The 15,541-nt window shown below is 41.9% G+C and overlaps 1 protein-coding gene across 6 annotated transcripts in view; it reads right to left on the bottom strand.

The window, feature by feature from the left end:
* Positions 1-15,541, bottom strand: part of Rnf157 (ring finger protein 157) — an 83,361-nt gene that overhangs the window by 46,942 nt on the left and 20,878 nt on the right. For all 6 annotated transcript variants that reach the window (XR_002388106.2, XR_002388107.2, XR_015450245.1 and 3 more), the window contains exon 2: positions 10,036-10,154. Coding sequence is in view for 3 of the 6 variants with exons in the window: in XM_004860745.3 (XP_004860802.1) it covers positions 10,036-10,154 (119 nt within the window). In the remaining 3 variants the exon portion in view is untranslated. The remainder of the gene's footprint in view (positions 1-10,035; positions 10,155-15,541) is intronic.

The following is a 15,541-nucleotide window of genomic DNA, read 5'->3' as shown; positions in this document are numbered from 1 at the left end:
TGTTGATCCTGCTGGGATGGACTGGAGCCTGGTGATATGGGGATACTCTCTTGTGACACAGAAAAAACACCTTGGCAAGGACCCTAGGTACAGTATGTGCTGGGGGAGAGGGGCTCTTGGGAACTTGGAAAAGTGATGGGCTACAATAAATGACCTCAGAACTGCCATGGAGGTCTTTGGAGGAAGAGTTCAAAGGCTTAGAGGAGCAGGCATGCTAGGATAGTTCTCCCTAGATGGGAAAAACCATGGGTGGCTGTGTCCTTTGGGAGGGTCTGAAAGATGCTCTCAGTGCCAAGCTGAGATCCTGTCTCTTCTATTGGTTACCAGCACAGCCTCTGCCTCATCCACACAGAGTGTGCTCTTCATTTCTACTGCAACCTGGGGTCCCATTTGACAACTGATTACACTGTTCCCATCCTCAGAGCCATCTTCATCACTATTCCCAGAGATCTTTCAAAACGTGTACTATACGGTTCTTAATTTAAAATCCATTAGTAGTTTCCCATGTCCACAGGCTAAAAGTCCAACAGTCATGGACGGCACACAAGATCCCTTGCGTGGGCCTGGCTAGAGTCCTCTGCCTCACTTGGTTGGATCCTCAGCGCCTCTGCAGGGCCCCTCCTCCAGCAAGCTCATCTTTCCTAGCTGCAGGACAGCTCCTTAGGCAGGGCCTGCATGTCATCTATTTTTGTATCTCTAATTTTTCATATTAGCCTGGAGTATCAGAAATGTTCAGAAGAATGTTAAATGAATGAGGAAATGAATGAAGGAATAAGTTTATCAGTCAAGGATTTGTGCAACAGGGAGGGAGGGAGAAAATATCAACAGTGGACACAGCCAAATGATTATTAAAGAAAACTATTAGTGAGGCATGGCAGTGCACACCTGTAATCTCAGCACTTCAGAAGCCAGGAGGATTGCAAGTTCCAGCCCAGCCTGGGCAATTTAGCAACTCAGCAAGACCCTTAAAGTAAAAACGGCTGGAGATGTAGTTCAGTGCAAAGGAACTGGTTAAATACAAAACAAAACAAAACAAAAACTAGTAAAGAAGCCAAATTAAAATAAGAACAAAAGAGGTTGGGGTGTAGCTCAGTGGTTGCATGTAAGAGGTCCTGGGTTCCATCCTCAGCACAGGAAAAAAAAAAAAAAAAAAAAAAACAGCAAATAAAACTATTTTCTCCTCCTTTTCTCTTCTTTCTCCCAGTGAGTAAATTGTTTATAATTCAAATTGGTTTTGAAATTCTAATGCATAAAAGGTAAAAACATACTTTGCTTTTTATCCCCATAAATTCAAGTTACATTGCAACCCCTCTCTATTGGTTAAATCCATAAAACTAAAACCTGAAGCCTATGTGCCAGACAGATAAAACTCTTATCACCGTCTGACATCTCAAAACCATGTAGTAGATCTAACCTGTAACATCCCACTTCACTAACCTCAGCCAACCTAGCATCTTTAGCTAAGAAAAGTGTAAATTCAGTTGATTTTTTTTGGGGGGGGAGGTGTTAAAAAAGAATCCAGGCAGCAATTTAGAAGTATCTCTCCCTTGAGATTCTTCACTAAAAAGTGAAAGATGGAAACTACTGTGGAGAAACCCATGAAGAAGCCTATCTCAATGAAGCTGTTATTCTAAAAAGTAATATGGATGTGATCAGAAAGAGCAGTAGGCTCTGTGAGCTGGAGGAAGGAGACAGCGTTAATGCTCAATGGGTACAGAGTTTCAGGGTCTTTCAAGGGGACAGAGTCTGGCCATGTAGCCTAGGCTGGCCTTGAACTTGAGGTCCTCCTGCCTCAGTCTCTCAAGGCATGTGCTGCCATGCTCAGCAGTTTCAGTTTTGCCAGATGAGAAGTTCTAGAGATGGAGCATACAACAATGTCAATGTGCTTAACACTACCTAATTACATACTTTAAAATGGCTCAGCTGGCCAATCTAATGTATTTTATCACACACAAAAATCTGAAGGTAAAAGCAAGGTTTGAGAAGACCCCTCACTGAACGGACCAGGGAGGTCACGCTGGGGAGAGCCCGGAAGGAGGGAAGTATGTTATAAAAATGCTATTTTTAAAAAGTCCTCAAGTGACATTCTCTGTGGAGCCCTAAGCCACTTAGGGAGAGTGGATTCATTCTCTAGCTCAGCTCTTCTCCAGGCTGGGTTTTCATCTACTCGCAGGTTGTTAGAAACAGACCACATTCGTATTGAATCTGGGGTTTCTGAAGGCACCTGAGGATAGAGCTGCTGATGCTGTCTTCCTCTGTCACCACCACCCAGGAGCTTCCCACACTGCACCCAACACCATCGGCGGACCCCACCCTGCCTGAAGTTCACTGGAAAAATTAAAACCATCTTTTTGTAAAATCCCTTAATTTCCCACTTCTATGTATTCTCCTAGACCTATTTTCCTTCCTCTGTTAAGAAGTATCCCCATTTCTATTTTTAAAGAGAATTACAATGCTTTTAATTTAAATAATGCTCCCTGGAGAATATCAAACATAGAAGTCTATGAGGTAAGAGGCAAATACCCCTTCCCCGAGGTGCCCCCAGCTACCACTGTAATGTTCTAAAACACACTGTTCCCTTATATATTTTTAGGTAGTTATAAATATCCATGTAAATAAATGCATACATATTCACATATTATTACTTTTATCAGAAATGAAATCAGACTATATTATATACTGCAATGGCTTTTTTGGTAAATGATGTGGTTATGAACATATTTTCTCCTGAGTGGATAGAGATCTTCCTCATTTTGATTGAATAATAGTTCATAGCACAGACGTGGTCATTTTCTAATTTTTCACTACTGTAAGTAATACTACAATATAAATAGGAACCATTTAATACTCTTTAATGTTTTTTTGTAGAAGAGATTCAGAGAAGTGAAGCAGCGGGGCCAAAGGGGATGCATAGATTAACATTTAGTAAACATTGCCAAGTTGCATGCCAAAAACAATTTAGTATAAAGAAGGAAGCCAGGCTGGGGATTTAGCTCAGTGGTTCTGCCACCTGCCTTGCAAGCGCAAGGTTCTGAGTTTGATCCCCAGTACCAAAAAAAAAAGAAGGAAGCCAAATGCAATAGCACATGCCAGTAATCCCAGCCACTTGGGAAGCTGAGGCAAGAGGATCTCAAGTTTGAGGTCAGCCTGGGAAACTTAGCAAGACTCTATTTTAAAATAAAAATTAAGGGGGGCCGAGGATTTAGCTCAGTAGTTTTGCAGCCTGCCTCGCAAGTGCAAGGTCTCGAGTTCGATTCCCAGTACCAAAAAAATAAATAAATAAATAAAAATTTAAATAAAATAAAAATTAAGGGCCGGGGATGTAGCTCAATAGTGCTACGCCTGCCTGGAAAGTGCGAGATCCTGAGTTGAATCCCTGATACTGGGAAAAAATAAAAAATAAAAATAAAAATAAAAAAGGGTGGGGGATATAGTTCAGTGGTAGAGTGCTTGCCTCATATGCACAAGGCCCTAGGTTCAATTGCCAGTACCACATAAATAAACAAACAAACAAACAAACAAATAAATAAAACAAAGGAAGAAGGAAAGAAGACAAGATGCAAAAGGCAAACAGTTCAATCCAACATCCACCCCTCCCCACACGTGCACGCAGGAAGAGGGGTCCCAGTCTCACCATGGGCTTCAGGCCTGTAGGAAAATAGGTGTCAGTGTACTTGGATGGGGAACCACTAGGACAGCAACCCCAGGTCAGGGCACAAACAAATCTTCGAACATAACATGTGCCCAGAGTCCAGCTTAGGTGGTGACCACCCACTGGGGCCATTCCTCAGTGTCCTCTGCTTAACTCTGGCCTTTCTCTCAACTCATAGTGCCCACAATTCTCAAATCTGACCATGTTTATTTTGAATGCTGTTATCCTAGTTCAGACATTTCATATCTTTTGCTTAACTAAATTTTGTCCTAATCGATCTCTTTATCCCTGTCTTTCTGATTCATTTCCTATACTGTGAGGTAATTTAGACTCAACTTTCTAAAACAGAAATAAGATCATAATAGGTATTATTTTTTGAATCCTTAAGATATTCTTGCAAGAAAGACATTTTTATAGCTGGAGAAAACTCAGGCTCAGTGACTAGCCACCACCTTAACCAACACACAGAGCTAGTCAGTGGCAAAGCTACTCTTTTTCTTGGGGGGGGGGGTGTTTGGTACCAGGGATTGAACTTGGGTCCTTGCGCTTGCGCAGCAGGTGGCGAAAATGCTGAGCTAAATCCCCAGCCCTAAGCTACTCTTGATTACGACCTTCTCTACTGCCATAGAAAACTTCACACAACACCCACGGCCCTTCAAACACGGGCCCAGTGTGTCTTTCCAGCTCATCTCTCAGCAGCGTCCCTCACAGTCCAATCCTCGTGGACTACTTGCTGTTCTGGAAGCTCATGTGCGCTTCTGTGTCTTTGTGGTTCCTCCTGTTGCTTATTAATTCCCCCTCTGATGCCTCTCCTGCTCTCCTCACCTGGGAAACCCTGCTCAGCCCTTCAGGCACAAGAAGTCGCTCTCAGAAATCCTTGCCCTAGAGAGCGGGTTCAGGGGCACACCGGTCCCCTCTCTGGTTGCACTTACACCACACATCATGCTTAGGGCCAAGGCTGCCTCCTCCATGCTGCTGCAAGCTCCTTTGGGGAAGGGGTTATGTCTTTGGACCTAGTTCCTACCATAGTATCTGATACATAAATATTTGTTGAATGAATGAATGGCATCGTGGTTGACAGAATAATGTTTTTTTGTTTGTTTTGCTTTTTTGTTTGTTTGTTTTTGCCACAAAGCTCTATGTATGTAACTTCACAATGGATATATTGTCAAGTTCCTTTAAACAACTTTCTCTATAACCAAGCATGGCTGTGCATGCCTGTAGTCCCAACTACTAGAGAGACTTCAAAGCTTGCTTGAGACCATGATTTAAAAACCAACCTAGGCAATACAGCAAGACTTCATCTAAAAAGAAAGAGAGGAAGAGAAGAACAGAGGGAGAGGGAGAGAGGAGGAGGGGAGAGGAGGAGAGGGGAGAGAGAGAGAGAGAGAGAGAGAGGAAATAAAAGAAAAACTTACTCTTGGGCCGGGATGTAGCTTGGTGGTAGAGGATTTCCCTAGCATGTACAAAGCCCTAGGTTCTATGCCCAGTACACACACACACACACACACACAGAAAGAATGAATGAAAACAATAAACAAACAAAAAACACAGTTTGCTTTCCCTGCAAACATGTGCGTAAAAGTTGTCAATTTACATAAACTTTCTGGTAGCTCTCTAGCACAGAGAGAAGAAAACCATACTGTGTGCACCTTAGCTCTTATCAGTGCCACCAGCAGCACAGCTGTGGCTCAGGGACCCAGAGCAAGAAGAAATCGAGTCAATGGGCCCAGCTACAGAATACACAAAAAGATGTGGACTACTAAGAGCAGACTAAAACTCATCAGGTACTCCTTTAAGACAAGAGGAACAGTATGAATTCCTGCCTACAAACAGTAGGTAGAATGAAGGCAGGACTTGAAACTGACAATCTACATTCATTAAGCCTTATTTATTACTTAGAGCTTTAGTAATTCATCTCAACAGAACAAGATCAAACTCAACAAGGGAGCAAAGAAGCAGTGCCAGCTCTTCCAGCATCTATGCAGAACATGGATGGTCTCTACTTAATCACTGTGATTCCCAGAGGCTGCCATTCCTCTATCACTATCTCATTCCTCTAGGTGAGCAAAGAACCTGTAGAAGCCCTGGTCACCAGGTAAATAGCACTTAGCTGGACATGGAGGCAAATGTCTATAATCCCAGCTACTTGGGAGGCTGAGGCAGGAAGATCATAAGTTTGAGGCCAGCCTGGGCAAGTTGGCAAGACCCTGTCTTAAAATGAAATTTAAGGGGCCAGGGATTTAGCTCATTGGTTCCGTTGCCTGCCTCGCAAATGCAAGGTCCCAAGTTCAATCCCTGATACCCCAAAAAATAAAAAATAAAAAATTTAAGGGGGAGGGATGCAGCTCAGTAATAAAGTATTTGCCTAGCATGTGCAAGGCCTTGGCTTGATCACCAGCACTGCAAAAAAGAAAACAACTGCTGGGTATGGTGGTACATGGCTGTAATTCCCAGCACTTGGGAGACTGAGGAAGGAGGATCGCCAGGCATTTTCAAAGCCAGCCTGGGATACACAGTGAGTTCAAGACCAGCCTTAACTACAGAGTGAGATCCTGTCTCAAAAAAAAGTATAAGCAAATAAATAATAAATAATCAAAACAAACAAACAAAAATCAGTGTACATTCCTTCCACCCACAACTATTAGCAGTTGCAGAAATAACCAACTTGAAAGGTTAGCAAGTAAAGCGAGTATAGTTATCACTGTTCCAGGCTGCTTTCATCCACCAATGCCAAGACATCTTCCACACAGTACATTCCTCTAAAGTCAGAACCATGCTCACTTCACAAGTGGGTAATTTGAGAGCCCAGGTGACAGATGTGCCACAGTTACAGAGAGTTTAATGGAAGATATAAATAAAACTTGAGATCTTGATTCCCACTCTCTTCAACTGCTTTCTGTACATACACCATTCTAGTTTCTTTAAATCTGACCTTAAGACTTGATAATAGGGGCCGGGGATTTAGCTCAGTGGTTTCGCCACCTGCTGTGCAAGCACAAGGACCTGAGTTCGATCCGCAGTACCAAAAAAAAAAAAAAAGACTTGATAATAAATTTCCTTTGATGGATTACCCTAAATGGTAGATCCATAGCACTCTAATAAAAACTATAGACCAAGTGATAGCTCAGTTGAAGACAGACTTTTTAGTCTGCTCATTCGGAAATGACAGCAACTACCACACATCTGAGGAACCAGGAGGTCTTTGGCATTTATATTTTAATATGACAGTTTATTTTAACACACGTCTCTACCCATACTCATTCTCTCTGGAAAGAGGAGCTACTCATGCCAGGTGCTGCTGGATGGCTTTAAAAGGCTGTCCTCTCTACCTCGTAACCTGACACTCATTTGCTGACACCCAGCTCTGTCACTCAAGAGCTAAAGTCAATGCTTCAGAACTCAAGCCTCATGTCAAGCCTGGGTCTCCAGGCCACCCCCTAACCAAGTGGAGCAAAACCTAGAGGTCAGCTTGGCAGATGGAATTACACACCACGTTCACACTCTCTGAGGGATGTTCCAGGAAAGCATGTCATTCCACCTGTTCTACTTTTAGATCTCTACCCAAATCTCACAAGCGGCATTTGATGATCAACATAAATGGACTCATGGACAAGATGTGGGCAGAGATCCCAAGTACACCTGACCTTACTATAAAAATGGTAAGAGCTGCTAAGGCCCTGGAGCTGAACAACTAGGTTCAAATCCTGATTCAATCCCTTACGGGCTTGGAAATTTTTATTTAACCTCTTTGTGCCTCATGTTCTTCGTTTATCAAATAAGGATATTTCTCATTAGTATATGAGGACAAAATAAGATAAGTCGTGAAATGCCCATGACAACCCGACCTGGAAAATTAGGAAGTGTTCAGTAAATGTTATTATTAATAGCATGAGGGGAAAGAAAAGAGAAGCATGTTGTTTTTATTCTGTTCTGTATACTACGTTTCTACGTAACTACTTAAGTTACTCTGATTTGATTTCCTAATATGAAATTATAGTATGACATTTTTCAAAACATTTGCTCTGTACAGCATTAAGCCTACTTCATGATTACTATATTAAAACAACAACAGGGCCGGGGATTTAGCTCAGTGGTTTTGCTGCCTTCTGTGTAAGCTCAAGGACCCAAGTTCAATCCCCGGTACCAGAAAAAAAAAAAAAAACCAACAACAAAAACACCAATATCAGTAATCCCATGGGGAAAAGCCTCAAACTTACAGTTAAGGCTGCTACCTAGCAATTCAGGAAGAGCTCCATCATTCACAGGCCTCCACAGTGGTGTAAACAAGGTGACTCAACTTTGGGGAAGTTTGCCAGCCAGCATTAACTTCAAAATGAACCTAAGAGTCATCCTTACAGAAAAGACCAACAATTTACATATATACACACACACACACACACACACACACACACACACACACACACACAGGCCCATTTTCTAAGGACAAGCAAGCCCCTGGTGAGGTAAAATTCTTACTTGGCTCTATGGGGGAGGGGGGAGCTTTTCTAACTGCTAAGGCAGCAGTAGCAAAATCAGAGTAGACATTTGATAAATATTAGTTGGCATAACTTGATTTAAAGCAGAAGGGACTCGGTATTTTGAAAAGAGTACAGCTAGACTAAATTAGAAAAGGGGTCACCCCAAGTAAAAAGGATGAAAAACAACAAAAGTGTTTTTTAAAAATTAAATCCAAGATAGACGACCATCACCAGAGCAATCCACCTAAAAACAAACACAAACAATTTCTCTAGGTCACTCACCTGCCAAAAATTAGAACATACTCCCCATAGCCTACAGGTGATAGTGAAAATGTCTCAAGGTCATGGAGCCCCCGCCTACCTTTCCATTCTTGCTCTGTCAGCAGGCCAGATGGTTTCCTTACCTGTTCCAGGGAGGAAACAACCAGGCTCACTTCAGTTGTGTCATCAGCGTCTATCACAGTACCCAGCACAAAGCAGCTGCTCAGAAAATGTTTGCTGATTCAACAGAAATGTGAATACTTTCAGGCCCTGCTCCTGAGAAGCCCCTTTCCCACTCACCTGACCAGCCTGTTAGGTGAGTGCCACTGTTGAAAGACCACTGCACTCCCTGCACTGTGCCAACCACAGCACCAGAACATCTGGTCCTGCTATTCTCATCTCTCACTCTCAGTTCTGACCGAATTCCACCACTCCAGATCTCTACCACCCAGATGTTCCCTGTTTGTATGTCTTATCTACCCTACTAACTTGACAGGGTCTTGAAGAAGGCAAAATTAATTATCTGTGGTCAGACAGACCTAGTTATACTGCTTTGAGAAAAAAGTATGTAAAATGCTTGGAACAGGGCCACAGACATAGTATGTACTTCCTTAGGCCAGTTCCACCATTGTTCACCTCTTCAGGGCTTTGGGTCTTTCACTGACAAAATGAGTGACAAGAAATCCTCTAAACTGGACACGGTGGCACATCCCTAGAACCCCATGTAATCCCACCTATTTGGGGCTAAGGTAGGAGGATAGCAAGTTCAAGGCCAGCCTGGGCAACTTCATGAGACTCTGTCTTAAAATAAAAAGTCAAAAGGGCTGGGGATGTAGCACAGTGATAGAACACCCCTAGATTCTATTTCTGCTATTGAAAAAAAAAGAAGTCCCCTGCTAGGTGGCTTTTCATGAGGAGCAGGAGCATCTGGGAAGTCTCTAGGACCTTTCTTAGCACACAGGAGTCAGTCAAGAGCTCCAGTCAAGAGTCACCTGGAAGCTATTGTCAGAGAGCCCCATGCTGGGTCTATAGAAGGTATTCAATAAAGGTCTACAGAGCTGAGCATGTAGCATGACCCTGTAGTCCAAGGTACTTCAGAGGCTGAGGCAGGATTGCTTAAAAATAAATAAAAAAATAAAACAACAGATGTAGGGAGCTCAACAAAAAATTTAGAGAAATGTATTCTAGTATCAATTCGGATGGAAACTTTTCCAGTCATCTACTCAATGAATATTTACCTGGCTTGCTGCTATGTACCAGGCTTTGCTCAAGGTCTGCATACAACAGTAAACATAGTCCTTGCCTTTAAAGGGAAGGCGGACAATCAGGGAAAGAGACAAGAGTATAGAAGCTTGGTGTTAAATGCTATGAAGAAGAAAAAGCAAGCAAATGAGGGCCAGCTAGGGGGTTGGATGAGAGCTGTGGAAGGGGAGACCTGAATACTCGGGAAGCTGTGTGATGAGACTCAGCCGCCCTTACACAAACTGTACCGTCTTTCCACTGGTCTCTAGCACCAGACACCTGGCTCCTAGGGCCCTTCTCAGCTCAGACCATGCGCGAACTCTGCTGAGCCAGCAATTGTGAGCATGTTCTTACCCGCCACTTGAGCCCCATAGGGAAGTAAAGAGATTATGGTCCTACCGCAACTGGTCTGTTCCCCAGGAAGTTCAGATCGCTGTTCTCCCCAAACAGGTAACCCTCAGGGTGTGTGGAGTCAAACTTCTCTCCTCCCATGATGAAGTGGCTGGCAAAATAACTGCCTAGACAGGGAAAAACAGAAAAAAATCAAACATGCAGAAAGCAGTCAGACTAAACCAAACAAAAATGATGATTTAAAAAAGAAACCAGGTATGGTGGCGCACGCCCGTAATCCCAATACTTGGGAAGCTGATGCAGGAGGATCACTGTGAGTTCAAGAGTAGCCCAATTTAGGCTGGGGATTTAGCTCAGTGGTTCCACTGCTTGCCTCGCAAGCACAAGGACCTGAGTTCAATCCCTGGTACCAAAAAAAAAAAAAAAAAAGAGTAGCCCAGCTTGGACTACACAGCAAGACACTGTCTCAAAAAACCTGAATGAATGAATGAATGAATGAATGAATGAAAAGCTAACCCCTCAAACAAGTAATTAGAGCAATTTCTAACCCCAGGGTTGTTTTCCTTTACTGATTTGGGACAATGGGACAAAATAAACAAAATCATAGCAGGGAGAATCCAAGATAACAAACATAAATTAGATCATTGTTTTTCTTTTAAGGTTCTTGAGTCCCTATCATGATCTGTCTAAAAATATCATCAGGGGCTGGGGATTTAACTCAGTGGTTTCGCAGCCTGCTACACAAGCGCAAGGACCTGAGTTTGATCCCCGGTGCCAAAAAATAAAAAATAAAATAAAATAAAAATAAAAATATCATCAGCCAAAAGGCCAGAAGGCCCCACTGTGCCTATTAATAAACATAGACATGCATTTTTTTCCTGACTTTTCCCTTAAAACGCAAAGTGGTTAATCCATGTATTTGGGATTTACCTACAGGTATCAGCATGTTTACACACAGATCATCTTTGCCTACATGCCAGCTTGTATCAACATACAGAAGTCTCAGTATCCACCTACTGCTACTTCTGTATCTCTAGAATCCTCTATGATGAAGGCTCTTCATGCTTTAACTTGCTGCAGAATATGACTGCTTCTTAGGAAAATAGGAATTTAAATTGCATAGCTCTGCCTGGCTTTAGTTACCAGTTACCAGACTATGGTGTTTAACAGGGGAGAGTTCAGTGCTCTGGAAGGATAGACACACTCACTCTCAGCCTCACATTCATTAACAGAGCTAAGAGCCAGAGCTGCAGGGACATCAGCTGAGGCAGGTCCTCTCTGCCCCACCTTTACCAACCAGGGGCAGCGACATTTTCCCTATAATAAAGAGGTGAAATCAGCAGCAGGGGTTAGAATTGCCCTCAGCCTCATCCAGACAGACCAAGGAACTGTCCCAGAATGTCATGCCACTGATAAGTCACCAGAGGAGGTTTAGGGACGTGGACAGTTCTACCTAGGGATACATTTTAACCTTGATGACTACACAACTATCTCTTACTCCAAATTTCTATAATCTGATTCTAAGGTAAACTGTCCAAAGGAAAGGGTTCATACCATAATAAACTTTTATCAATGCTCTCATACATCCCAACTCTCCAGCTAATACAAAGACCTTATGAAAGTACAAAAGGCTTATTTATGTGTTATATGGCTAGCATATTCTAAACTCCTTTCAACAATTTTTGTTGAAGATTTACAACAAACAGAGCAAAATGGAATTCAATACTTTCAGCCCGTGGAGAAACCAGAGGAGAGTAGATAAAGAAGACAATTCTAACAGAAAAACTGAACCAAACATTGCTTTTCTTTTTTACTTTCAAAACATGGAGGTTTCTTTTGGAAACACATATTAAAACAACGTGGATCAGATCACTCACCACACAGTGAGGCATTTCTTTTATTTTTTGGTACCGGGGATCGAACTCGGGTCCTCACGCTTGTGGAGCAGGCGGTGGAAACACTGAGCTAAATCCCCAGCCCTAGTATGGCAATTCTGGAATTAACAATCAGGAAAACATTCTTTGGAAGTGATGGCAGCCCAAATCAAAGCTACCACCGAGGAACTCTTGAAAGTTACCCATCAAAACTTAAAAGTACAAAGAGCAGCCATCTGTAGTGATACAGCAGGCAATTCATCATTTAGGAAAGCTTCAGTATCAATTATTTATGTCTTGCACTTGTTATCCCTATTTTCCAAGTGCATAATTTATAGAGAGGGGCGGTGCCTAGTTGCCTTCAGTTGTTTTTTTTTAAAGCAACCTTCTCAAACAACCTAAACCACTTACTGTTGAACCTTAGAATATATTTTCTGTGCACTAGGAAATATATATTTACGGTACATTACATAAAGTTAGAAAAGTTGAAGATTTTCCATCAATGGGTAACTTGCTTAGTGATGACTAAGGAGCAGAGGGAAGCAGGTTTGGGGTCTAGAGTTAGCAGCTTGAGTTCAGTGTTGGACTACTGAGTTTCCAGTACCTGTGGGCAATCAGGCGAGAGATCTGGGGGAAGAAGTCCACAGGCAACTGGCTTAGAGTGGCAGTGACTGAACCTAGCAAAGGAAGAGCACATGCTCAAGTCCCTTAAATGTCATATTATTTGCATATAGCCTAGGCACATCTTCCCATATACTTTATTTCTTATTTTTTGTTTCTTCTGAGGCAGGCTCTTGCTATATTGCCTTGAACTCACTATGGAACCCAGGCTGGCCTTAAACTTTTGACAATCCTCCCACCTCAGCCTCCTGAGTACTGGGATTACAGGCATGCACCACAACACCCAGCTTCCCATATACTTTATATGATCTCACAATACCTAATATAATCAAATGCTATGCAAATAGTTATATTGTTTAGGGAATAAACATAAAAAAGTTTGTACTTTTTTGTTCAGTATAGACACAATTCTTTTTCCTGAATACTCTTGATCTACAGTTAAATGAATCTGTAGATGCACAGCCCATGGATATGGAAGGCTATTTTGAGAACTGATAAGTACTGTGAGGGGAAAGTATGAAGCATTTATCTTGCTTTTCCTATATGAGCTGCACTTCTGTATGAGTGACCAATTAACAGATGAGGGGAAGTCTCTTTGCAATGTATTCCAGCTAATAAACACAGAAGGACTGACAGAGTATCAGTTATACTGCATACCCCTTAACAAATTAATGAATCATCAATCACCAATTTAACGACCAGATATGAGCTTAGTGATGGAAAATACAACAAAGTCACATTGCCAAATATGGATGCTTTTAAAGCTCTCAGAAAACAAATTTGATCAAACTGATGAATCTAACCACCAACTTACAGGAAATAAAACAGAATATGATTAGTGATAGTTCAGGGAGGCAATCAGCAAAATTTATTTCCTCAAAATTTGGGGATAACTACTAGACAAATGACCAGGTTTCCTCAATAAAAATATAAGAGGTATGATTTTTTTAAAAAATAAGGTTTGGCTAGGCATGGTGCCACATGCCTGTAACCCCAGTACTTGGGAGGCTGAGGCAGTAGGATTGCCACGAGTTCAAGGCCAGCCTAAAGTACACAGTGAGTTCAAGGCTAGTCTAAACTACATAGTGAGACCTTGTCTGAACACCTCCCCCCCAGCCAAAAGAAAAAAAAGGTAAATAGCTGGGTATTGTGGAGCATGCCTATAATCCCAGCACTCAGTTCTTAGGAGGCTGAGGCAGGAGAATTGCTGCAAGTTTGAAGCCAGCTACGTACTATGTATGTAAGCTACATAGTGAGTTCAAGGCCAGCCTGAACTCCAGTGAGAGCCTGCTCAAAACAAACAAAAAATAAGATCAATGTTTAAATACAAATAAAAATTTATTATAGTAAAATAAACATTGCCACTAATCCTCCTTAAATTGCTCCCCCTTGCTTTGAACACACTTATCCCATCATTTTTGCCACTTTCTGAAGCAGTTCTAGAAGTCCTCTTTCATGTCTTTTTGTGGCTGCCTTGATGTCCTGGATTGATTAAAAATGTTTATAGCAATTTCTGCCAAATAAAAACATTACAGTGGGTCCTCATCTACCTTATCCAACAGATCTGGCACTGTGGTACTGCTGCCTCTTCCCCAAAGTCAAGATGACCATGAAAGGGAAATGTTTTGAACCAATTCAGGACACTGAGGCAGCCACAATGGCACAATTTGCAAGGAGAGAAGCTACTACAACAGAAAACCCAAAGCACAGACTTTATTTTAATCAGTGCTTTACCTCCACATATCGTATAGTATGCAATCAGTAAAGACAAGGACCTTCCTGGTTCCAGATATTATTGTCCACGCTCCTTTGTTGGTTCTTCTAAAATAACTGTTGAAAAATAAAATACATGGAAATCGTGGACTTTAAAAGCATATAGGGCCAAGGATTTAGCTCAGTGGTTTTGCTGCCTGCTGTGCAAGCACAAGGACCAGAGTTCGATCCCCAGTACCAGGAAAAAAAAGCATATAGGTTCACAGAAGCACTATTCACAATAGTCAAAAGGTAGAAATAAGCAGGGTGTGGTGGTACATGCCTGTAATCCCAGCACTTGGGAGTCTGAGGCAGGAGGATTGCTGCAAATTCAAGACCAGCTTGGGATATACAGTGAGTTCAAGGCCAGCCTGAATTACAGAGCAAGACCTTGTCTCAAAAAAAAAAAGAGGTAGAAATAATTAGAGCCTATCAACAGATGAATGGATAAACAAATGTAAAATGTCCACACATTGGAATATTATTTATCCATAAAAAGGAATGAAGTACTTCTTTGCACTACAGTATGGAAGACTCTTGGAAACTTCAAGCTGAGTGAAAGAAGGCAGACCCAAAAGGTCAGAGTATATGATTCCAGGTACATGAAATGTCCAGATTTGGAAAATCCATAGGGACAGAAAGTAGCAGAGGCAGGGACGAATGAGAATTAACTGCTTAACAAGTACCTGATTTTATTTTGAGGTGATGAAATGTTTAGAGTAGCACTTGTGCAACACTGAGAATGTACAAATGCCACTGAATTGTTCATTTAAAAATGGTTAATTTTAGTGCTTGCTTCGGCAGCACATATACTAAAAATGGTTGATTTTAGCTGGGTACCTGTAGTCCCAACTAATGGGAGGTTAAGGTAGGAGCCCAAGTTGGAGACCAGTTTGGGCAACATAGTGAGAACTCATCTCAAATAAGTAAATAAATAAATGAATAAATAATAAATAAATAAAATGGTAAACTGTCTCTTTTTTTCCCCCGGAGACAGGGTCTCGCTATATATGGTTCAGGCTGGTCTTGAACTCATGCTGTAGCCCAGGCTGGCCCTGAACTCAGTGATCCTCCTACCTCAGCCTCCTGAGTGCTAGGATATAGGCATGTATCGCCATGCCTGGCTCATATAGCTAAATTGGGTTGCATCTCAATTAAAAAAAAAAAAAGGCTCCTATGAGGAGCAAGAAGTCAGATTAATATTGTCATTTGAATTTTAGCTTCAATTTCCAAGCATGTATTGTAAGCAATACACAGAACTTTACCAAAAGTAGTCCTCTTAAACATCATCTATGGCTGGGGATTTA

This window comes from Heterocephalus glaber, unplaced genomic scaffold (assembly GCF_053883595.1).
Source record: "Heterocephalus glaber isolate CG9 unplaced genomic scaffold, H.glaber_assembly_v1.0 deba00000937, whole genome shotgun sequence".
NCBI lineage: Eukaryota > Metazoa > Chordata > Mammalia > Rodentia > Bathyergidae > Heterocephalus > Heterocephalus glaber.
Note: the sequence above shows the minus strand (reverse complement) of the source record. Positions and strands in the feature narration are given on the sequence as shown.